Below are 24,263 nucleotides of genomic sequence, written 5' to 3' on the forward strand. Positions count from 1 at the left end.
TATTTGTTCTTTATTCATTTGTTAATTCAGCTTATGATTGTTTATACCATTGTTTTGAAGTTTTAACATCCATTTTAATACCTCAAGACATTTCTTTTGTAATAGAAAATACCAGTTTTGAAGGACATTTAAGTAAGTGGTTCTGCTTTCAGAAATTGTTAACATTCTATTTATTTATTTAATATTTCTTGAGACCTTCTCAGTATTTACCTCTGTATGAGGCACTGGTTTTACTTGGTCCTAAGGATAACAAACTGACATTTAGATGATATAATAAAAAATTATATAGTCATTATAGAAGATTACAGAGTTGATATTTTTAGAAAAAATAATAAGAAAATTTACAATCCTTTGCAATATGCATTGCTAGTAGAGATTGAACATGCTTCATCTGTAGCAAGCATTGGTTAAGGTCCTAATGAGGGTAAACTAGAGACATAAAGTATACTTCTTAAGAGGAAAATAAAATATCTATTCAGATATGTTTTTTCCATGCAATATTTTTCTGAAATTATTTAATAGAAGTCTTAATATTTCAAATATATAACAAATCATGAGGTACTCCCATGAAATAACTAAGCACAGAGCATATGCAGATAATCCCAACACGTAAGACTATATGTTCAAAAAAAGACTAGGGCTAGGGATGTGGCTCACTGGTAGAGTAATTGTCTAGCACATGCACAGGGACTTAGGTTCAATCCCCAGCATCACCAAAAAAACAAAACAACAACAACAACAAAAAACCCTTTATGTTATACCAAGTTACAGTTATGTCTGCATGGAGGTTTGAAATCCATTTACCTCCTTAGTTCATGATTCAAATATAGAAATATATCACAGTTTATCTCATACAACTCTCCTTCAGATTTTGCTAACTTAACTGGCACACAGTTCCTTTCTGTTACTTAAGGGTGCCAACCATCTCCTGTTTCAGGGTCTTAAATGTATCTTAGATTTGTTTTCAGGTACACAACTAGATGCTTCTCCCTAGAGTGCTTTTCTTCCAACTGTGCCACATGCATGGCTCCTTCATATCTGTGCTCCAATTTTATATCCTCGGAGAGGCCTCACACAGGAATGTACATAATTACTCTCTGGCAAATCACCCTTTGTATTCCATTCTAGCTTATTGTCTTCCTTATTGATTAATTTTCTTACTACAGTAGAAATTCTATGAATACAAGAACATTGACTAGCTTGTTCACCCACTGGGTATCTCCATCACATTGCACTGCTTACTCTAGTAGAATAAATTCTCTATCAATGAAGATTAAAATACAAGTCAGTCAGCCATTCAAATTTCTCACTGTCAAGAGTCAAGTTTGAGGAGGAAATAAAGTTGCTGGTTTTTAAATAGTAAGGAAAAAAATCACAAGGCTAAAAATAAAAATGTACACATTTGAAGATTTTGTAATCCTTGGGATGTGTCAAAAAGAATTATAGGTAGAGGTGATAGAGTTTATGTTAGCATGCACCAAATCCTGGGTTTAATTCCCAGGACTAAACAAACAAAAAACTAATTACTGAGCTTGGGTTCTAATGGCTTGTATGAGAACTAGAATTCCATCCTGGCTAACCTAAACAATTTAAAGTATGTGGGGTGTCACTTAGTAGCCAATGGCAAGAGTGCTGGTGGATTCCAGGGGCACTTAGAACCAGGAACCTAAACCCTACAGCAGTCCCCAGGAGCTTCTCTGTGTATCTGCTTTATCTGAAATTATTTAATAGAACTCAGAATTTCTCTGCTTTTCCATAATATAGAAAGCAGAGGATGGTTACTCCCTAGCTTCTGATTTTGCATGAGGCACTGAGTTCCATCCCTGGCACCACATAAATAAAATAAAATAAAAAGGTATTGTGTGCATCTACAACTTTAAAAAAAAGTTACTCTTAAAAAAAAAAAGAAGGGACTAATCCTACCAGGCATGGTGGCACTTGCCTGTGATCCTAGCAACTAAGGAGGCTGAAGCAGGAGCATCACAGTTTCAAAGCCAGCATCAGCAACTTAGCGAGGCACTGAGCAACTTAGTGAAGCCCTACGCATCATAGTGAGATCCTGTCTCAAAATAAATAAAAATGAAAAGGGCTAGTGCTATGATTCAGTGGTGAAGCACCTCTGGGTTCAATCCCCAGTACCAAAAAAAAAAAAAAAAAAAAAAAAAAAGAACAGGAGAGAGAGAGAGAGAGAAGCGGGGTTGGGGAGGAAACACCAGTCCCATTTCCAAATTCCCAGCAAAGAGAATCTGGTTGCCCAGACTAAATCTAATTCAATAAGCTCTGACCAGGAAGACAGGGTTACATAATATGTAATAGTCATAGGAGGGCTTAAACTTAATTTAGTGGCAGGAAATTGTTAAGGAAGTTGTTTATTGTCTGGGTGGACACATACAGTATTCACTATCCAAAATATATATATTTACCAGCTTAGAAAGATGTACATGATGTATTATTTAGTTTTTAAAAAGGACTTTATAAAACTTGGTGTATAAGAGGATCCCATTTTAATAAAAGTATATCTATAAGTATCTATGTACATTTAAAGATCTGAAAATATATATAACAAAATGCTATCTGTGGTTAATCTGTATAATAGTTTTATGTTTGATTTTCATTTTTTATTTATACCTTTAGTTTGAATTTTATCTGAATTTTTGTGTGCATCTGCATTGTTTTTTTAAACTTTTGTAAAAGCTTCAAGCATATACAAGATTAGTGACAATACGAAGTACAGATAAGGAACTTAAGTGTCCATTAGCCAGGTTATTAAAAATAGCCAATCTTATTTCACCTATTACCTCTCTTTTCTCTTGCTGTCTTAATGGTTTATAATAAATTTATTATTTAAAAATCAACCTAAAACATTTTTCTTTTGAATAAAAGAATATTTGACATTTGGAACATTTAACAATTTGAGGAAAAAATAGAATTAAATTCTGTTTCATGTCTGTGCCAAAATAATCCCAGATGCATTAGAAATTCAAACAAGAAACAAGAAGTAGAAGAAAATAGAAGTGAATTTACTTGGAATGCAAAGATTGGTAAATTAAATAAAATGTAGCAACAAAACCTATTAAACATAAAAGCCACCATATGCAAAATTAAAAGATGTGACAAGCCAGAAAAATTTTCATTGTGTCAGAAGATAATGAAAATAATTCAATAAGAAAAATCTTTAAAGATAAATTGAAAAGGATATAAATAGGCAAAGCATAACAGAGGAAATGTAAATGGCTAATAAATATATGAAAAATTACTCTGCAAATAATTAAAGACAAATAAAATAATAATGATGGTTGATTTTTTTTTGCAAGAAATTGATAGGAAAAAATTTGGGAAAATAGCCCATAAACAGTTGGAAATGAGGATAGTTGTAGATGCCTTATAAAATAATTTGGGGTATCTGACTCATTAATTACACCTTGAGTAGGACATTAATTACAACTGAGCAGGACTATCTGTAAAGATGTAGCTGAAAATGTTTCTATCATGGTATTGTTTTTAATAGTGAAAAATAAGAAGCAAAGAGTACCAAAATAGAAGATTGTTATAATAATTTTAAAGATTTTGGTGTGTCTGCAATGGCATATTACACAATTTAATAATTTGAGTAATATTTAATGACATGTAAAGTATGTATTTGACATATTAAGCAAAAAAAATTAAAAATCCAAAACAACTGTCGACAAAAGTATTAACTCTGTTTGTTTTAGAGTATTAAGATTATGAAGCTGCTATTTATTTACTTAGCTTATCTGTGATTTCAAAGCATGTATTTTTTATTTTTTAATTTTTTAAAATATTTATTTTTTAGTTTTCTGTGGACACAGCATCTTTATTTTATTTTTATGTGGTGCTGAGGATCAAACCCAGAGCCCTGCGCATGCCAGGCGAGTGCGCTACCACTTGAGCCATATCCCCAGCCCCAAAGCATGTATTTTTTAATAAGACATGAAGGCTATTTTAAAAGTAGCAATTGGTTTTTTGTTTGTTTTGTTTTGTGTTGCTGGGGATGCAGCTTAGAGCATGCTAGGCAAGTGCTGTACCACTGAGCTACATACCCAGCCTATAGCATCAGCTAGAAGTGATTGGTTTTAAGCAGTAACTTGTAATATTTACGCTTTAATTCTGTGTAATGAGTCTGTACAGATTTATTGACTCATTTAATTTTACACACACACACACACACACACACACACACACACACACAGTCTAATGAATAAACCTAAGGAGCTAAGTGGGTAGGAGTGAATTAGATTTATGGCCTAAAGTGGGAAACTAAACAGGCAGCTGTTAATATCTGAAAAGTTAGTGTTGAGAAATCTCCTTTTTTATTATCATTTTAAAGTTGAATTTACTAATATATAATGATTACTTGGCAAGAAGATCTTTGCTACTGTGTTTAAAAGTTAGCATTATTACTGAGATAATTAAATAGGTGCTACTATATCTAAATGCTTTTTTGTTATTATCATTCTGGAAAAGTCAGCTAAATATGATAACAAAGGTATTGAAATATCAGTGAAACATTGCTTATGGTAGACCTGTGTCCATTTCAATTTCCTTAAAAAATACCTCCTAAAAATATTTGCCTGTAGCTATCAAAATGAGAATTTGCTATTCTATAAAACAGTTTGTTGTGATAAATTATGACTTTAGGTGATCAAGAAATTTTTAGAAAATTCTTTACTGGAATTATCTCTAAGTTAGGCATTCCTGTAATCCCAGTGACTTGGGAGGCTGAGGCAGGAGAATGGCAAGTTCAAAGATAGACTCAGCAACTTAGTGAGACCCTCTCTCTAATTAAAAAAAAGTTTAAAACGGGCTGAGGATGTGCCCCAGTGGTTAAGGGCCTCTGGGTTTAATACCCATTACCAAAAACAAAACCAAACAAAATTATCTCTAACATTCTTATATTATTGCTTTTAAACAACATTTATATTTTGTCTCTTTATGCCCAAATTCTTAAGTCATAAAAGTTATATTTAAGTGATTCAATTAAGCTAACCTGTTTAATCTGATTCTGAACCTAGACTTTTTCCCTTTGGATAAACTTTTGTTTTTATTTGTTTTTGTTTAAGATTATATTTGGGAATTTAAATATCTTTTGGTTCAGCACAACTGCACACTGGAAACCCTAGAGTTGCATACAACGCCTTGGTCATCCTGTGAATGTCTGTTTGATGATGATATAAGGGCAGTTACATTTAAAACAAAATTTCAAAATAGTGTACCCACTTTTGTCAAGATGTCAGATTTAGCGGCACACTTAAAGGATAAGTATTCAGGTAAGATCTTTATACACATAAAACGTTGCTAGAGATAATATAAGCAAAGAAACTACCATTTGTGAGAAATGTATAATTGAATATAAAAGTAAAAGTCCTTGCAAATAACTGAAGCCCATATTGACAACTTCTTAGCTTTCTGTCTCTATTCCTTTGATGTTAATTTTTAATTAGGGATCACTGTAAAATATTTTTCATGCATAGTTACCAGCAGCTTATCATTTGATAAACTAGAAATAGAAAAATGACCTTCACCAGAGGCACTGTTGAGATAAACATCTTATGAAGTCACTCAGCTGTCATCTAGACATGATTGTTAAGATTTAAAATTGATAAAGGATCTTTGAAATTTATATATTGCTTTGTAAAATTCAATACTTCCTGTTGTGGTTTTGGATGTTTTTGTCCCCGGAAGGTTCATGTATTAGAGACTTGGTTCCCACTGTAGAAAGTGATAGACTTTTAAGAGGTGGAACCCACTGGGAAATCTTTGAGTTAATAGAGGTTTGCTCTCAAAAGGGATTATGGGACCTCAGTCGCTGGCTCCCTATTCAGCAGTGTGATCTCTCATATGCATTCCTGCTAGTCATCATGAGGTTCTCATCAGAGCCACACCAATGCCAGTGCCATGCTCTTGAATCTCCAAAACTGTATGCTAAATAAACATTTTTAAAATAAAACTAGCTTGCCTCAGGTATTTCATTATAATGAAATGCAGTCTGCTACCCTTCTAGTACTCAAATATGTGTGTGTCTAAAATTCATCCTCAGAAGCATACCACATAGATGAATTCCTTTGATTATGAATTATATACACATATTCATATTTCCTTTTAACTAAATATAATTAAAGTGATTTGTTTGGAGTGCAGAAGGAAAGGAATACATTTTAAATCCAAAAGGCCAAGGATTTTGGAATGAAGAGAGAGTACAGTACAGTAGTGATAATAAATATTTGTAATTTCAGTGGGAAATAGGTTTCACTAGATTGCATTGGCTTCCCACTTACAAAGGTAATGAATGATGCTAACTTCTAATTGAAGGATAGCAAATAGCATTTGAGCTATATTTAGGGTTGCTAAATTCCAGTAATTAATAAATGACAGTGATTATCAACTTTGGAAAGTAATGGAAAGCTTTCCATTGACTCTTGATAGTAAATGCATTTTGGAGAAGAAATAAGGATTGAAGATAATGGAATGTTTATATAGGTTTATTTTGTTCCATAGTTCAAGTGTTTTAATGAAAAAGAAAGAAGTTGGTCAAAAAATTTCTAAGAATTTTTATAAGATTACTATTTTTGATGCTTTTATAGGTTAAATTATTGAGAATAACTGAGGAACTTTGATACAGAATTTTGTCTTCATTTTTTCATTTGCATGAATAATCTTCCGAATTCATATATGATTTTAGATTTTACAAAATGCTACATGTAGCTTAAGTGAAACAATATGATTACTTTTGTAATTATTTTGATAAAAAGAGTCTGATCCAAAATGAAATAAATTACTACAACTCTGAAAGAGACCACTTGCTAAGAATCTCAAGTATTTTTTTGGAGCTTTTAAGCTGACATGGTATGTTTCCTTTTTGGTACTTTTACAGTAATTTGAAAGTTGTATCTCATTTTAGAGTTAGTGTCTTTCAAGTGTGGTTCAAAAACCAAGTGTTAGATTAAAAAACAAAACCTTAACAGAGTTTTTGGGTGTAGTTTTCATATAATAATCTTAACCTATTATGTGGATTTTTACATGAAACCATTACCACAGTTAAAATAGTGTTCCTTTTGCTTTTTTGTAGTCTCTTCCTCCCACTCATGCTACTTTTGACCTTTCTATTATTTTAAAAAATAAATGGAATATTATAGTATATACATTGTTTTATCAGTCGTCATTAAGGAGGCAAATTCTTTTGAGATGCATCTGTATTGTTATGTTTATCTGTTCATATCTTTTCATATGTTGATACACATTGGGGTTCTTTCCAGATCTTGATTATTACAAATAAAGCTTTTATAAATTTTCATGTATATGACTTTATGTGGACATAGTCTTTCTTTTCTTTTGAGTGAAATACCTATAAAATAGCTGACTTATGTGGTATATTTAACATTCTAAGAAACTGCCAAACTGTTTTCCACAGTGGTTGTACCATTTTATATTTTATATTCTCACCAGCAGTATATGAAAGTTGCAATTTCTGTACATTCTGGTCAACATTAGATAGGGACCTTCTGTTTAATTTTTGTCGTTCTAATAAATATGTAGTAAGAATTCATTACTGTTTTAGTTTGTATTTTCCTACTGGCTAATAATATTGAGCATCTTTTTCATGTACTTAGTTATTATCCATGTGCCTTTTACTGGTGGAATATCAATTGAAATCTTTTGCCCATTTTTTAAAAATCAGGTTGATTGTTTTATTATTGAATTTGAGAGTTCCTTATGTATTCTAGGTATAAATCCATTATCAGTTATATGCTTGGCAAATATATTCTCCCAATTTGTTGGCCATCTTTTTATTCTTTCACCTGGATCTTTTGAAGAGTACAAGTTTAAAAATTTAATGAATGCAGATTAACCATTTATTTTTATATGAATAGGGTTTTTGGTTTTGTGTTTTAGAAATATTTGCCTAACCCAGGGTCAAAAGATTTTCTAGTGTTTTCTTCAAGAGTTTTATGTTTTTTTTATTTAGATCTATGATTTATTTTGAGTTATATTTTTATTTAAATCTGTGGTTTATTTTGAGTTAATCATATTTGTATGTAGTATGAGGTATGGCTTGAATCTCTGTCTCTCTTTCCAGCTCTCTTTGTTGTATGAAATATCCATTCATGTAAACACCATTTGTTGAAAAAAATCATTATTTCCTCAGGGAATTGGCTTTGCACCTTTGTAAAATATCTGTTGTCCACATCTATGTAGTCTATTTTTTGACTTTCTTTTCTGTTATATTAATCTATTTGCCTATCTTATACCAATACCAACCTGTTTTGATTATTATAGTTTTACAAGTCCTAAAATTTGGCACTGTTAGCCTTCCAACTTTATTCTTTTTCAAAGTTTTTTTTTTTTTTTTTTGGCTATTCTAGAACACTTGCATTTTCATTTGGATTTTAGAAACAGTTTGTCAATTTCTACAAAAAAAAAAAAAAAGCCTGTTGGAATTTTGATTGGGACTGTGTTGAAGCTACAGATAAATTTCTAGGAGAACTGACACCTGAATACTTAGTTTCTAATTCATGATCAGGGTCTGTCTCTTCACTTAAGTCTTTCTTGCAGGCATGTTTTGTGTGTTTCGAGTATAAGACTTTCACATTTTGTCAGACATGTTTATTTTTCTACCTTTGTGCTATTGTAAATGGTATTTTTTTAAAAAATATGATTGCAGTGGTTGCTAAAATTTGGAAATTCAATTGATTTTTATATATTGATCTTGTAATCTTGCTAAATTTACCAAGCACAATAGTTACTCTTATGTAGATTTGGATTTTCTACAGAGACAATCATATTGTCTGTGAGTTAAGACATTTTACTACATCCTTTCTGTTTTTTATTTATTTTTCTTACCTCACTGTACTTGTTAGTTCCTTCAGTATAATATTGAAAAGACTTTGTGAGCGTTGATGTTTTTATTCATAATCTTCATTTTTAGTATGATGTTGACTATAAGTTTTTTATAGATTCCTTTTATCAGATTGATTGATGTTATCATATATCATTACTAAAAATTTTAATCAGAAATGGGTGTTATATTTTGACAAATGCTTTTTCTCCATTTTTGAGATGATCATATAGTTTTTCTTTTTAATCTGTAATTAATTACATTGATTGATTTTTTTATTGGTTGTTCACAACATTACAAAGCTCTTGACATATCATATTTCATACATTAGATTGAAGTGGGTTATGAACTCCCAATTTTACCCCAAATGCAGATTGCAGAATCACATCGGTTACACATCCACAATTTTACATAATGCCCTATTAGTAATTGTTGTATTCTGCTACCTTTCCTATCCCCTACTATTGATTGATTTTTTTAAATGTTAGACAACTTTGCATTTATAGGAAACCCAACTTGGTCACGAATATATATCTTGAGTTGCTGAGGCTGTTCTTGAACTTGTGATCCTCCTGCCTCAGCCTCTCAAGTCACTGGGATTACAAGCCTATGCCACTGTGCTTGGCTTTAGGTTTTTCTTAAAGATTTTCACTGCAAATTCAATTTCCTTAATAAATATAGAGGTATTTAGGTTATCTACTTCTTCTTGAGAGAGTTTTGGTAGTTTGTAATTTTCAAGAAATTTGTTCATTTCATCTAAGTTGTTTGTATAGCGACAAAAAATTTATTGACGTAAAAATTATATTATTCTCTGTGTGTGTGTGTGTGTGTGTGTGTGTGTGTGTGTGCGTGCGTGCGCGTGTGATATATATATACTGGGGATTGAACTCAGGCCTTGCACATACTAAGAAAGCACTCTACCACTGAGCAACACCCCCTTATTATGGAGAAGAGCGGAGAGTATGCTTAGATAAATTCATAGAATTTACTAATATACTGAAAGGAAAAAATAGGAAAAAAAATGTCTGGCAGACAGTAGATATTCAGTATTTGTTCAACAGGTGAATGATGAGCCATTAAGTAGTCATTGAGCATGTTTTAGGTTTACATTGAGTCACATGAGAAACCATTAGTAAATGAGGACAGTCAGTGCTCATGTGGCTATATAACCCAGGATGGATGGATGGGCAAGAAATTGGTAGGGGGAGGGGAAATAAAAAACAGGTGGACTATTGGTTTATTACTTTTGGATAGAGGAGAGAGTAGAATAACTAACCCACCTCCTGCTTGACTTTTGACTGAAATAAATTAAAAAGATGGTTGACACGACAGTGAAAGAGGGCATATTAGTTAGCTTCAAGTATTTGAAGGACTTTCTCCTAAAAGAAGGATTAAATTTATTTTGCATGATTCGAGAGGGTGGGGAGGAAGAAAATATCCACAACATGTTTAGTCATATTAGCCAAATAAATCTTTACTCACTTGCATGTAGAGATCCATTTAGATTCTAGAGTCAGTACTGAAGCTGTGAGACTCTCTAGGAAGAGTGAAGACAAAAAAAAAAAAAGATCAAAAACAAGAGCTTAATGTAATCTTTACTCTAAGTGACTAAATCAACCATATCATAAGCCATATTGATAATTAAAATTATAATTTGGGTCAATAATTTATAATATTTTTGTTTGTCTTTTATAGGAGTAGTTCTAATTAAAGCTCAAATTTTAGAGCTAGTATTTCCTGTTGCAGCAGCTCAGAAGATAACTCTAAATGCTCACAGTTCCCTGAAGAGTATCTTCTCCTCTCTCCCCCACATTATATATACTGGCTGTGCAAAATGTGGATTGGAACTAGAAACAGATGAAAACAAAATCTACAGACAGTGTCTTAGCTGCTTGCCATTTGCTAAGAAGAAAACACATTATAGGTAAGACAACTAAGCAAGCCAATGTAAAGGAAATTTTAAGACTGGAAGTGACTGAAAAATTACATGTATCATTACTTTCTAACAAAAATTAACTAGAGCTAATTGAAGAGAATAAAATACTCTCCTTGAGTGACAAATAGCTATTTATAAAAGCAAATATTGTCCAGAAATTATAACAGGAATTTTTTTTTGGCATTTCTTGGGATTGAACCCAGGGTGCTCTACCAAGCAGCACCCCCAGCCGTTTATTTTTCAATTTGAGACAGGCTTCCACTAAGTTGCTAAGACCACTCTCAAACTTGTGATGCACCACCACGCCCAACACTGTTTTTTCAAACAAATGTTCAAAGCCCACTCAATCACTAAAGTTTGCCAATTCTATTTTCCAAACACTCTTAAATCTGCCCACTTCTTTCCATTTCCACCACTGACACTGCAGTCAAGTCATCTCTCCCTTAGGTTTGATCCCTGGTACCACCAAAACAAAACAAAAACACAAACAAACAAAACTTATTTTCTTTTTTCTTACTAAATTTATAAGTTCCTTAAAGAAGGCATCAGATTTGTCTTGCTATTAGTGTATAGCCAATGTTTAGCACAGTCATGGTACATAATGAATACTCAGCTTGTCTTTGTTGACATAAAGAATGGAGGGAGAATGGAAGTACTGTAAACATTGATGTGGCTGGGTCACTGTAGTATGCTGATTTATAGCAGCTCAACTCATAATAGCTAAACTATGGAAGCAACCTAGGTGCCCTTCAACAGATGAGTGGATAAAGAAAATGTGATGATATTACCCAGACTTAAAAAAGAATGAAATGATGGCATTTGCCAGTAAATGGATGGAGCTAGAGAACATAATGCTAAGCCAAATAAGCCAATTCCAAAAAACCAAAGGCCTCATGTTTTCTCTGATATGCAGAGGCTAATTCACAATAAGCTGGGGGAGGCTAGGGAAGAGTAGAGTTACTTTAGGTGGAGGAGAGTGAAGGGAGGGGAAGGGAATATGGGAGTAGGAAAGACAGTAGAATGAATCAGATATTATTACTCTGTGTACATATATAACTGTACAGTTGGTGGGATTCTACATCATGTACAGCCAGAAGAATGAGAAATTATACTCCATCTATGTTTGATGTATCAAAGTGATTCTACTTTCATATATCTAATTAGAACGAATTTTTAAAAAGTTAAAAAAAAAAAAAAGGAATGGAGGGAGAGAGTGAGCCTGGAGAAAGAGTGTAGAGTGAGAAGAGGATGGGACCTAGAATCACCATATGGGTAAAGTGGGAAAATCCTTAGTCACATTTTGTCTCTGTTATACTAAATTTCCCTCTACTAATGATCTCTTTTAACTTCTATTTTCTATTTTTTTTTTTGTAGGCCAGCTTTAATGACTGTAGCTGATGGAACACATAACATTTGCATCCATGTAGGATCAGAGTTGATAGAGAAGATTCTTCTCAACATTTCTCCAGACTGCCTCAACAGAATTGTAGGTAATGTGTCAACACTCCATCAAGGAGATTTTCTTCATGAAACCATTCATTCAGGAGTATAGGTAGTATATTGGAACAGAAGGAATGCTATGTTGTAAATTAACTTTTTTTTCATCAGCATAAAAGCAGAAGGATAATTTACCTTGAGTAAAACATAAGTCTATGTAAGTTAAAAGGTGAGATTTGCTCTATACCTATCTGGGTACATGAATATGGGGAAGTACCTAACCTCTCTTTAAATTCCCCATTGGTCAGCAAAAGCCCCAGGGCCCAAGTTTTATAATAAATGAATGTGTAATTCCATGTATTTGAAGGTAGTCTACTCTCAGTAGAATGAATTTGCAAGTTCTTCAGCCAGAATGTCAGGGACAGTCAGTGGCTAAGGACAAAGCAAAGATACTGTACCTATCAGATAATCAAACTCCATACCTGTTCTCATTAGCCTCAGATTCTGTAAGCAGATGAACTAATTTGGCTCTTTTTATTGCTTTATTTCTTAATGGTGTATTGTTTTTCTTGCTTGTTGTGTGTGTAATAGTTTTTGTTTGAATGCTGAACATTGCATTTAGCATGCTTCTTCTTTTAGATCTTTGCAGGGGTATGGTTGACTTCAGGCATGGGCCTCAGATTCATGAGTATTTTGTTGTGAGAATGGTGAGCAGCACTTCCATCTACTCCTGCTCTGCTGCAAGCTTTAGTCCTTCACTTTGTACCTGGACTTTACAGAGCTTCTTTCCATACTTATACATATTTATAGAGTCCAGTGTGATATTTTGATATGTGTGTACAATGTATAATGATCAAATCAGGATAATTAGCATTTCCATAACTTCAAACTTTTATTGTTTCTTTGTGTTGAAAATATTCAAAATCCTCTGTTTAGCTACAGTTGTATTTGAGATATATTCTGAGAAACATGTTATTTGTAAGTGTCATAGAGTATGCTTATGCAAACCTGGAGAGTACAGGTCAGTCATTCCACATGGCTGCTTGATGCAATCAGGAGACCTGGTATGAGATATATGAGGCTGCTGCCAGTGTAACACAGTATACTCTTTTATAGTAAATGATTTTTTTTTGAATTTGCAAAGGTAATACTTTATTGCTGCATATATTTTCACAAGTAAATTTATTTTTTACAAAGCCAACATACAAAAATCAGTTTTTCTATAAGCAAATAGCCAGTTTACTAACATAATGGAAGAGATTAGCACTAGAACAATATTAAAAATATATATTTTTTAAAGTTACAAATTTTTTTTCTTTACATTTTTTTATTGGTTGTTCACAACATTACAAAGCTCTTGACATATCATATTTCATACATTAGATTGAAGTGGGTTATGAACTCCCAATTTTACCCCAAATGCAGATTGCAGAATCACGTCGGTTACACATCCACAATTTTACATAATGCCCTATTAGTAATTGTTGTATTCTGCTACGTTTCCTATCCCCTACTATCCACCCTCCCCTTCCCTCCCATCTTCTCTCTCTACCCCATCTACTGTAATTAATTTCTCTCCTTGTTTATTTTCCCATTCCCCTCACAACCTCTTATATGTAATTTTGTATAGCAATGAGGGTCTCCCTTCATTTCCATGCAATTTCCCTTTTCTCTCTCTTTCCCTCCCATCTCATGTCTCTGTTTAAAGTTAATCTTTTCTTCCTGCTCTTCCTCCCTACTCTGTTCATAGTTGCTCTCATTATATCAAAGAAGACATTTGGTATTTGTTTTTTAGGGATTGGCTAGCATCACTAAGCATAATCTGCTCTAGTGCCATCCATTTCCCTGCAAATTCCATGATTTTCTCATTTTTTAGTGCTGCATAATATTCCATGGTGTATAAACGCCACATTTTTTTTTTAATCCATTCGTCTATTGAAGGGCATCTGGGTTGGTTCCACAGTCTAGCTATTGTGAATTGTGCTGCTATGAACATCGATGTGGCAGTATCCCTGTAGCATGCTCTTTTAAGGTCTTCAGGGAATAGTCCGAGAAGGGCAATAGCAGGGTCAAATGGTGGTTCCATTCCCAGCTTTCCCAGGAATCTCCAAACTGCTTTCCAAATTGGCCGCACCAATTTGCAGTCCCACCAGCAATGTACAAGTGTACCCTTTTCTCCACATCCTCACCAGCACTTGTTGTTGTTTGACTTCATAGTGGCTGCCAATCTTACTGGAGTGAGATGGTATCTTAGGGTGGTTTTGATTTGCATTTCTCTGACTGCTAGCGATGCTGAGCATTTTTTCATGTGCTTGTTGATTGATTGTATATCCTCCTCTGAGAAGTGTCTGTTCAGGTCCTTGGCCCATTTGTTGATTGGGTTATTCATTATCTTATTGTCTAAGTTTTTGAGTTCTTTGTATACTCTGGATATTAGGGCTCTATCTGAAGTGTGAGGAGTAAAAATTTGTTCCCAGGATGTAGTCTCCCTATTTATCTCTCTTATTGTTTCTCTTGCCGCGAAAAAACTTTTTAGTTTAAGTAAGTCCCATTTGTTGATTCTTGTTATTAACTCTTGTGCTATGGGTGTCCTATTAAGGAATTTGGAGCCCGACCCCACAATATATAGATCAGAGCCAACTTTTTCTTCTATCAGACGCAGAGTCTCTGATTTGATATCAAGCTCCTTGATCCATTTTGAGTTAACTTTTGTGCATGGCGAGAGAAAGGGATTCAGTTTCATTTTGTTGCATATGGATTACCAGTTTTCCCAACCCATTTGTTGAAGATGCTATCCTTCCTCCATTGCATGCTTTTAGCCCCTTTATCAAATATAAGATAGTTGTAACTTTGTGGATTAGTCTCTGTGTCCTCTATTCTATACCATTGGTCCACCTGCCTGTTTTGGTACCAGTACCATGCTGTTTTTGTCACTATTGCTGTGTAATATAGTTTGAAATCTGGTATCACTATACCACCTGATTCACACTTCCTGCTTAGAATTGCTTTTGCTATTCTGGGTCTTTTATTTTTCCATATGAATTTCATGATTGCTTTATCTATTTCTACAAGAAATGCCATTGGGATTTTGATTGGCATTGCATTAAACCTATAGAGAACTTTTGGTAATATCGCCATTTTGATAATGTTAGTTCTGCCTATCCATGAACAGGGTATATTTTTCCATCTTCTAAGATCTTCTTCTACTTCTCTCTTTAGGGTTCTGTAGTTTTCATTGTATAAATCTTTCACCTCTTTTGTTAGGTTGATTCCCAAGTATTTTATTTTTTTTGAGGATATTGTGAATGGAGTGTTTTTCCTCTTTTCCGTTTCAGAAGTTTTGTCGCTGATATACAGAAATGCCTTTGATTTATGCATGTTGATTTTATATCCTGCCACTTTGCTGAATTCATTTATTAGTTCTAGTAGTTTCTTTGTAGATCCTTTTGGGTCTTCTAGGTATAGAATCATGTCGTCCGCAAATAGTGATAATTTAAGTTCTTCTTTTCCTATTTTTATGCCTTTAATTTCTTTTGTCTATCTAATTGCTCTGGCTAGTATTTCAAGGACTAAATTAAATAGAAGTGGTGAGAGAGGGCATCCCTGTCTTGTTCCAGATTTTAGAGGGAATGCCTTCAATTTTTCTCCATTCAGAATGATGCTAGCCTGAGGCTTAGCATAGATAGCTTTTACAGTGTCAAGGTAAGTTCCTGTTATCCCTAGTTTTTCTAATGTTTTGAACATAAAGGGATGCTGTACTTTGTCGAATGCTTTCTCTGCGTCTATCGAGATGATCATATGGTTCTTATCTTTAAGTCTGTTGATGTGGTGAATAACATTTATTGATTTCCGTATATTGAACCATCCTTGCATCCCAGGGATGAATCCTACTTGATCATGGTGCACAATTTTTTTGATGTGTTTTTGTATTCGATTCGCCAGAATTTTATTGAGGATTTTTGCATCTAGGTTCATTAGAGATATTGGTCTGTAGTTTTCTTTCTTTGAGGTGTCTTTGTCTGGTTTCGGAATCAGGGTGATGTTGACCTCATAGAATGAATTTGGAAGAGCTCCCTCTTTTTCTATTTCCTGAAATAACTTGAAAAGTATTGGTATTAATTCTTCTTTAAAGGTTTTGTAAAACTCCCCTGTATACCCATCTGGTTCTGGGCTTTTCTTGGTTGGTAGTCTTTTGATTGCTTCTTCAATTTCATCCATTGATATTGGTCTGTTCAAATTGTGTGTATCCTCCTGACTCAGTCTGGGCAAATCATATGACTTAAGAAATTTATCGATGTCTTCACTATCTTCTATTTTATTGGAATATAGGTTTTCAAAATAATTTCTAATTGTCTTCTGTATTTCTGTAGCATCTGTTGTGATATTGCCTTTTTCATCCCGTATGTTAGTAATTTGAGTTCTCTCTTCTCTTTGTTAGCATGGCTAAAGGTCTGTCGATCTTATTTATTTTTTCGAAGAACCAACTTTTAGTTTTGTTAATTTTTTCAATAATTTCTTTTGTTTCAATTTCATTGATTTCCGCTCTGATTTTAATTATTTCTTGCCTTCTGCTACATTTGCTGTTGTTTTGCTCTTCCTTTTCTAGGGCTTTGAGATGAAGTGTGAGCTCATTTATTTGTTGGTTTTTTCTTTTTTTGAGGAATGACCACCAGGCGATGAATTTCCCTCTTAAAACTGCTTTCATTGTGTCCCATAGATTCCGATATGTTGTGTCTGTATTTTCATTTATCTCTAAGAATTTTTTGATTTCCTCCTTTATGTCTTCTGTAACCCATTGATCATTCAGTAACATATTGTTCATTTTCCATGTGATGTAGGATTTTTCCTTCCTTCTTTTATCATTGATTTCCAGTTTCATTCCATTATGATCAGATAAAATGCATGGTATTATCTCCACCCCTTTATATTTACTGAGGGTTGCCCTATGGCATAATATATGGTCTATTTTTGAGAAGGATCCATGTGCTGCTGAGAAAAAAGTATATCCATTTGATGATGGTTGATATATTCTATATATGTCAGTTAAGTCTAGGTTATTGATTGTGGTATTGAGTTCTATAGTTTCTTTAGTCAACTTTTGTTTGGAGGATCTGTCCAATGGTGATAGAGGTGTGTTGAAGTCACCCATAATTATTGTGTTGTGGTCTATTTGATTCTTGAACTTGAGGAGAATTTGTTTTATGAATGTTGCAGCACCATTATTTGGTGCATAAATATTGATAATTGTTATGTCTTGTTGGTGAATGGTTCCTTTTAACAGTATATAATGTCCTTCCTTATCCCTTTTGATTAACTTAGTCTTGAAGTCGATTTTATTCGATATGAGGATGGCCACCCCTGCTTGCTTACGAGGACCGTGTGCGAGGTATATTTTTTCCCATCCTTTCACCTTCAGCCTGTGTATGTCTTTTCCAATCAGATGTGTCTCCTGGAGGCAGCATATTGTTGGATTTGTTTTTTTAATCCATGATACCAGCCTATGTCACTTTATTGGAGAGTTTAAGCCATTAACATTCAGAGTTACTATTGATATATGGTTTGTACTTCCAGCCATGTTTGATTATTTATCCTTTTTTAAAAAAAATTTAGTTTGTTTCTCCATGATTATCTTTCCCCTCGCCCTCTGTCTTTACCGAGGCACTTCCCACTGATGGTTTTGGTTATTGTTCTTCATTTCTTCCTCGTGTAGTGTTTTGCTCAAAATGCTTTGCAATGCTGGTTTTCTGGCTGCAAATTCTTTTAACTTTTGTTTATCATGAAAGATTTTTATTTCGTTGTCATACCTGAAGCTTAATTTTGCTGGATACAGAATTCTTGGTTGGCATCCATTGTCTTTCAGTGTTTGAAATACATTGTTCCATGACCTTCTTGCTTTCAGCGTCTGTGATGAAAAATCCGTTGTTAACCTTATTGGTTTACCCCTGAATGTAATCTGCCTCCTTTCTCTTGTAGCTTTTAATATTTTCTCTTTGTTCTGTATATTGGATATCTTCATAACAATGTGTCTTGGCGTTGGTCTACTGTGATTTTGTGTGCTCGATGTCCTGTATGCATCTTCAATTTGTATATCTGTTTCCTTTTTTATTTCTGGAAAGTTTTCTGTAATTATTTCATTCAGCAGGTTACTCATTCCCTTGGTTTGAATCTCTGTACCTTCTTCTATCCCGATGACTCGTAAGTTTGGTTTTTTTTTTTATGTTATCCCATAACTCTTGGATGTTTTTCTCGTGATTTTTTACCAGCCTTTCTGAGTTGGCTAGACTCTTTTCAAGATGATATATTTTGTCTTCATTATCTGACGTTCTGGCTTCTACTTGCTCCACTCTGTTAGTGATACTCTCAATTGAGTTTTTAATTTGGTTTATCGTTTCCTTCATTTCTAGAATTATTGTTTGATTATTTTTTATAATCTCTATCTCCTGATAGAGATGCTTAACTTCTTCTTTTATCCATTTATGTAATTCATTCTCAATGTGTTCTTTCGCTGCTTGAATTTGCTGTCTCGTATCCTCTTTAAGGTTCCATTCCATCTGTCTAAGGTGTTCCTTGAGTTCTTTATATGACCATTTTTCTGATGACTCTAGGTCCTCCTGAATATTTAGGCTGTCCTGCATTGTTTGTACCCCTTTTCTTCCTTGCTTTTTCAAGTTGCTCATGTTACTTCTTGTTCTGTTTGACTGCTGAGTTACTGTTTACTCCTATAAATTTATTTGATGCTTGGGAGGAAAGGTATTAGAAGGGAAGGGAAGATGTCACTAAAGAGAATGAGAGTAAGCAGTTAGAATTCAAGGAAGGGGCGGATAAGAAAATTGAAAATAAATGAAAAGATAAAAGAAGAAAAAAAAATAGGAACTAAAAAAAGAAAAAAAAATTTAAAAAAATAATAAAAATAAATAAATAAAATTAAAATTAGAAGAAAATTTTTTTAAAAAAATTGTAAAACAAAATTTAAAAAATAAGAAAGAAAAATGAAAATGAAAGAAAAAACCCAAATCAAAAAAAAAGAGAAAAAAAAACTAATAAATGTAGTCTTAGAGTTTGATTAACTTCTCTTCCAGTAGGTGGCGCTGTGCCCACCAGGCCAAGTTTCTCCTGTCAGTAAGCGGGAACCAGTCAGTGTGCAGCAGCTCCTCCTCCCAGACTGTGCGAGTCTCCAATCCTGAGTGCCTAGGGCCTCCTCTTGTGTCTAGTCACTTCCCCACTTTTCCTCTAGCTGGGCCCCTCTCGTGGGTGCCGCTCACCACAATACTGGCTACACACCAGGTCTGCTGCTCCTGGGAGCCCTGTTTTCATGAACGACTGGGCACACTCTCCCAGTTTGCCATTCCCTCAGACCCTAAGTTTGTAGAGCTTGGGGCTGAGAATCCTCAGCGAATTTTACTTGCCCTCCGGTAGCCACGCCCCCGGTAGCTGGTGCAAGAGACCTCAGTTGTCAGCACTGGTGGGAGTGGTAGCCGGGAGTTCCGCGCCGCGGGTCCCACACCACGTCTGATTCCCTCGGTCTGGCTATCGCACTCACGGGAGAGCTGGGAGGGGCCCTTAAGGTTTCCCTGATGTGTGGAGAGGGAAGGCTAGGGAATTACACACCTGTAGCCGCAGGTTTCAATGAAGTTATCTCCTCCGTCGCAGACTGGTGACGTCAGTTCTCTGCCATGGTGGTATCTCTTGCAAATGGCGACAGTTCGTTTCCCTTTGCCGGGTGACCAATGCAAAGGGTGGGTCCTTACTGTCTCTCCCAAGCCCCGTTTCAAACCTGTGGCTACTACCTATGAAGGCTCGGTTGGCATTTACCTCCATAGGAACAGAAGGGCTGACCAGTTGTTTCAGCCGGATGGATTAGTGCTGAGTCACAGCTGCTTGTCTGCGGGAAGCAGGCGAATGGGAGCTGAATTCAGCCGATCCGGGCTCAGTGTGTGTTCTGAGAGGCCCAGACTGTTTGCCCCAGATCCACGTCAGTTCAGCATTGCCTAGTGATCCTGAGCAAACAGAATTTAGATTGTTTACAACTCCCTATGCCCGCACAGCTGAAGAGGTCAGAGACTTGATCTCTCTGCGCCCGCCGCCTTGTTGGAATCCACTCTTAATAATAATATTATTTTTATATTGTCAATCTTATCTCTTATTATTATTATCTGTGATGCTGGGAATTGAACCCAGGGCCTCATGCATTCTAGGCAAGCACTCTACCATCAAGCCACATCCCAAGGTCTTATCTCTTCCATTTTATACACAGTGTAGTCTTTATTTCTCAGAGAAGAATCATTCTTATATCAGATATGCTTTGTGCTTATCCATTTTTGAGACAGTTATATTTCTTGGCATATGTTAGATTATCATCAGTTACAAAGAGGTTATCAGACCATCCATATAATCACTAGTGCAGATTTTTTTTGTGTATCAAAGTGAAAATACAATAATTTTAAATTCCCATACTTCTGCAAATATGTTATTTTAAATTACCATACTTCTGGAAATACAAAAATTTCAAATTACTTTATTTCTGGAAATATGACCTCCAGGACAATAATAGCCCAATCGAAGAAAGACTGTTGGTATTGGTCAAGGAACTAGTGCAATTTCAACACACACATACACACACACAAATATTCCTAAATCCACCCAAAATCTAAAATCCAGAACACTTCTTCAACCAGTATATGTGTAGGTAATTGTGATTAAAAACAATAGATCAGATAAGTATGAGAGTCTTTTTTTTTATATACAGATACTCTCTTTTTGTTTTATCCATAACTTAGGGAAACATTAGTCTCAGTTCTTTGCTACATTAAGATGCTGATAGCCGTGTGGCAATAGGAGCTGCTGTCAGTCTGAATAACTCATCTTCTGAGCTTGCTTTTCCTGTTAATGAGAATCACAGGCCATTGTACTAGACTGCTTTCAGTAACTTGAAACTAGAAAGAGAGGTATAAAATGAGAAATTTAACATGGGTATGAGACTTGAGGAACCAAATGAAACAATGAAACACTCAATGTGTGTCTAGTAATCTGGAAGGGATATTGAACGCTTCCTGTATGTCTTTGTTCTTCCTTAGTACCTTCTTCAGAGATCACCTATGGAATGGTTGCAGCAGACCTGCTTCTCTCCTTGTTGATGGATAGCACAGAGCCTTGTGTGTTGAAGATTCAAAGCCTTTTTGTCTTAGATGAAAATAGTTACCCATTGCAACAGGATTTCTCCCTCCTGGATTTCTGTCCTGGTCAATGTAAGGCATGGAGCCCTTCTCTGAGGCCACATGAGGAAGTTGTAGACATTCCAAAGAAGAAGTACTGAAATGATTTGTGTTTTAAATGAATGATAGGGGTTTTGCTTTGGGCTTGTTTTATATATATATAAAAAATTAAAAAAATTGTGCTAAACATATGAATTAAAATTATTTTTTCTAAGAAAATTCTGTGAAGTTTTATTATTTATTTTGTTTTTATTTGTTAGTCTCTTCCTTTCTTCTGGTGAAATTATCTAGCAATAAAGGCAATATGCAGTTCCCTAAGAATTAAATGTTACCTTTTAGTCCCTTCTGTGTTCAAGGCTCTATGCTAAATACTGGGCATCCACACATATAACATTTCCTCAGAAATTGCTTTTCTGCTATACTCACAAACTCTATATACTATGTCTTATTTCTACCTCAATAAACTATCAACATGAAAAATTTCCTTGATTATAAAGAACTATACATGATAATGCATTAATTTACATAAGCCTTTGTTCAGACAAGTTTAAGACAAGCATGTCTTTCTATAGAAAGCACTGAAAATGTGGGAAACAAGATCATGTTTCAACTCAAAGTGGAGAAGAGTCCTGCTGTTGCTTCATATCTAGAATGATGCCTTATTTAATTTAAAAACATTTAGCAACTTGTTCTCTCATGATAGTAGAAGAAGCTCTTATAAAATGATAGTCACTAATTTAGAATTATGGAGTGGCATTTAACCTATAAGTCTAGAACATGTTGAGTGTTAATAGATAAATAATATATATTAATAACATTGCCTGAAAATAACTATGTTCATGCTGAAACAAACAAGCTTATTTTAGTGTACGTTTGTTTTTAAAAAAAACTCTTTTGATTCATTTAAATTGTTTTCTCTAATTCAGGATTTTTAAACTTGACTTCCCTAAGAATGAACTTCAGGAATTTTTTGATTCTTTGAAACATAATATGCAGTAAGGTATATTGCATATTGTATATACACGTGGGAGTGCGCACACACACAAGTACATCATTCTTCTGAGGTGAAGGGTCTATAGCTTTCAACAATTCCTTAAAGGGATCTGTGTCAGAAAAGAAGAGCAAGAGCAAAGCCTTAACTGATGAGTTTCTTCCTGGGGAAGATAAGAGAATTAGAGCAAATTATTGCCAAGTTCTTGTTCAGTAGCTTATAAGGTGGATAGAGAAAGAATTGTCCTCATTTTGTATCTAGACAGACTGAATTCAAACAAAATAGTTGGCTCCCTAGATAAATCATCTACTGTGTGATGAAATGCAAGCCTGGAGTTGATGTCTTCCAACCTGTGTTCTTTTCTCCACACTAGGACCAAATTCAGAATTCTCCTATCCAAGTAATAACTAGGCCTGACCCTGCTTAGCTTCTGAGATCAGACAGGAGATCAGGCTCGTTCAGGGTGGTATGGCCATCGATTCAAATTCAGAATTCTGATGTAAAGTTTATTAAAATGGTATGATTACTATGCGGGGGGGGGATTGGGGCCTATTTTCACTTTATTTTTGATTAACATGCATTAATTATACATGTTAATGGGGTTCAGCATTATATTTCAACTGAACAAATAAATATATTGAGTACAATATACAGCATGTATTGACTAAACTCAGCTCCCATTATTATTATTATTATTTTACAGTGTTGGAGATCAAACCCAGGGCTTCACATATGCTAGGCAAGTGCTCTACCACTGAGCTACACTCTCAGCCCCTTTTATATTATTTTTATCTGATCAAATCATTTGAAAAATTTCCCTAAATTCTTAAGAGTAAAAATTCCATAAAGTCTGGGGACTTAGTTCAGTGGTAGAGTGCTTTTCTCACATGTGAAGTCCTGGCTTCAATCTCTAGCATCACAAAAACAACAACAAAAAAATCTTTTGATATATTAAACACTTCCCAAATATAGAAAAATATGGTATGGTTTTGAAAACAGAGACTAACACCACATAATATATACTGACACTTTGTGGGGTGGCAGCCAAGCATACACTGATACCCCTTCTTTGAACCATGTCTCTACTATTTGGTTTGATCATTTGGCAAAAACTGACTACTGAAGGAAAGCAAGACACCTGACTCCAGATGGGCCAATCAGATTCCTTATAATTAAAAAGAAATTGAGTTAAAATTTATGCACAGTAAATGTACAAGTTTTAAATGTACATCTTCTTGAGTTTTGCCCAATATATACATTTGTTATCAACAGATGCTCCAATCAAGATCTGGGACATTTCCATCACTGTAGAGATTCCCTTATCTCTTCCCATTACTCCCCAGTCATGACAGGCAACCATGGCCCTGATTTCTATCATCATAGGTTAGTTTGATCTGTTCTTGAACTTCATATAAAGGAAACCATACCATATATAGCCCTTTGTGAATGGCTTTTTTCCATCCATATTTTCATGGATGAAAATTCAGCAATATTTTCTTTTCTCTGAGAAATATACCTATATATGACAATATTATCCATTCTCCTGTTGAAGGCCATATGGGTTGTTTCTAATTTGGGGCTATTATGAATAAAGCTGTTAAAAATACTTTTTAAACAAGTCTTGTTGTGGAAATATGCTTTAATGGTGGGGAGGGAATACTTAGGATTGAGATTTCTAGGTTTATAAAATAGGTATATATTTAACTTCATAAGACAGTGCAAACAGTTCTTCAACGTTGTGTAATTTTACACTCTTGCTAGGGTGCCAGTTGCTCTACATCCTTGCCAACATTTGGAGTTCAGTCATGTTCGTTGTACCCATTCCAGTGGGTA

The 24,263-nt window shown here is 34.5% G+C and overlaps 1 protein-coding gene across 1 annotated transcript in view; it reads left to right on the forward strand.

Annotated features, from left to right (window-relative positions):
- The window catches only part of SHLD2 (shieldin complex subunit 2), an 85,807-nt gene extending 64,167 nt beyond the window's left edge, over positions 1-21,640 (forward strand). Inside the window, 5 exon segments of the mRNA XM_081267357.1 lie at positions 5,082-5,288; positions 10,550-10,778; positions 12,165-12,280; positions 21,302-21,459; positions 21,461-21,640. Of these exon segments, the coding sequence (XP_081123483.1) occupies positions 5,082-5,288; positions 10,550-10,778; positions 12,165-12,280; positions 21,302-21,459; positions 21,461-21,496 (746 nt within the window). The 3' untranslated portion in view covers positions 21,497-21,640.
- Positions 21,641-24,263: the final 2,623 nt, after the last annotated feature.

This window comes from Spermophilus citellus, assembly GCF_964194105.1.
Source record: "Spermophilus citellus genome assembly, chromosome: 15".
Taxonomy (NCBI): Eukaryota; Metazoa; Chordata; class Mammalia; order Rodentia; family Sciuridae; genus Spermophilus; species Spermophilus citellus.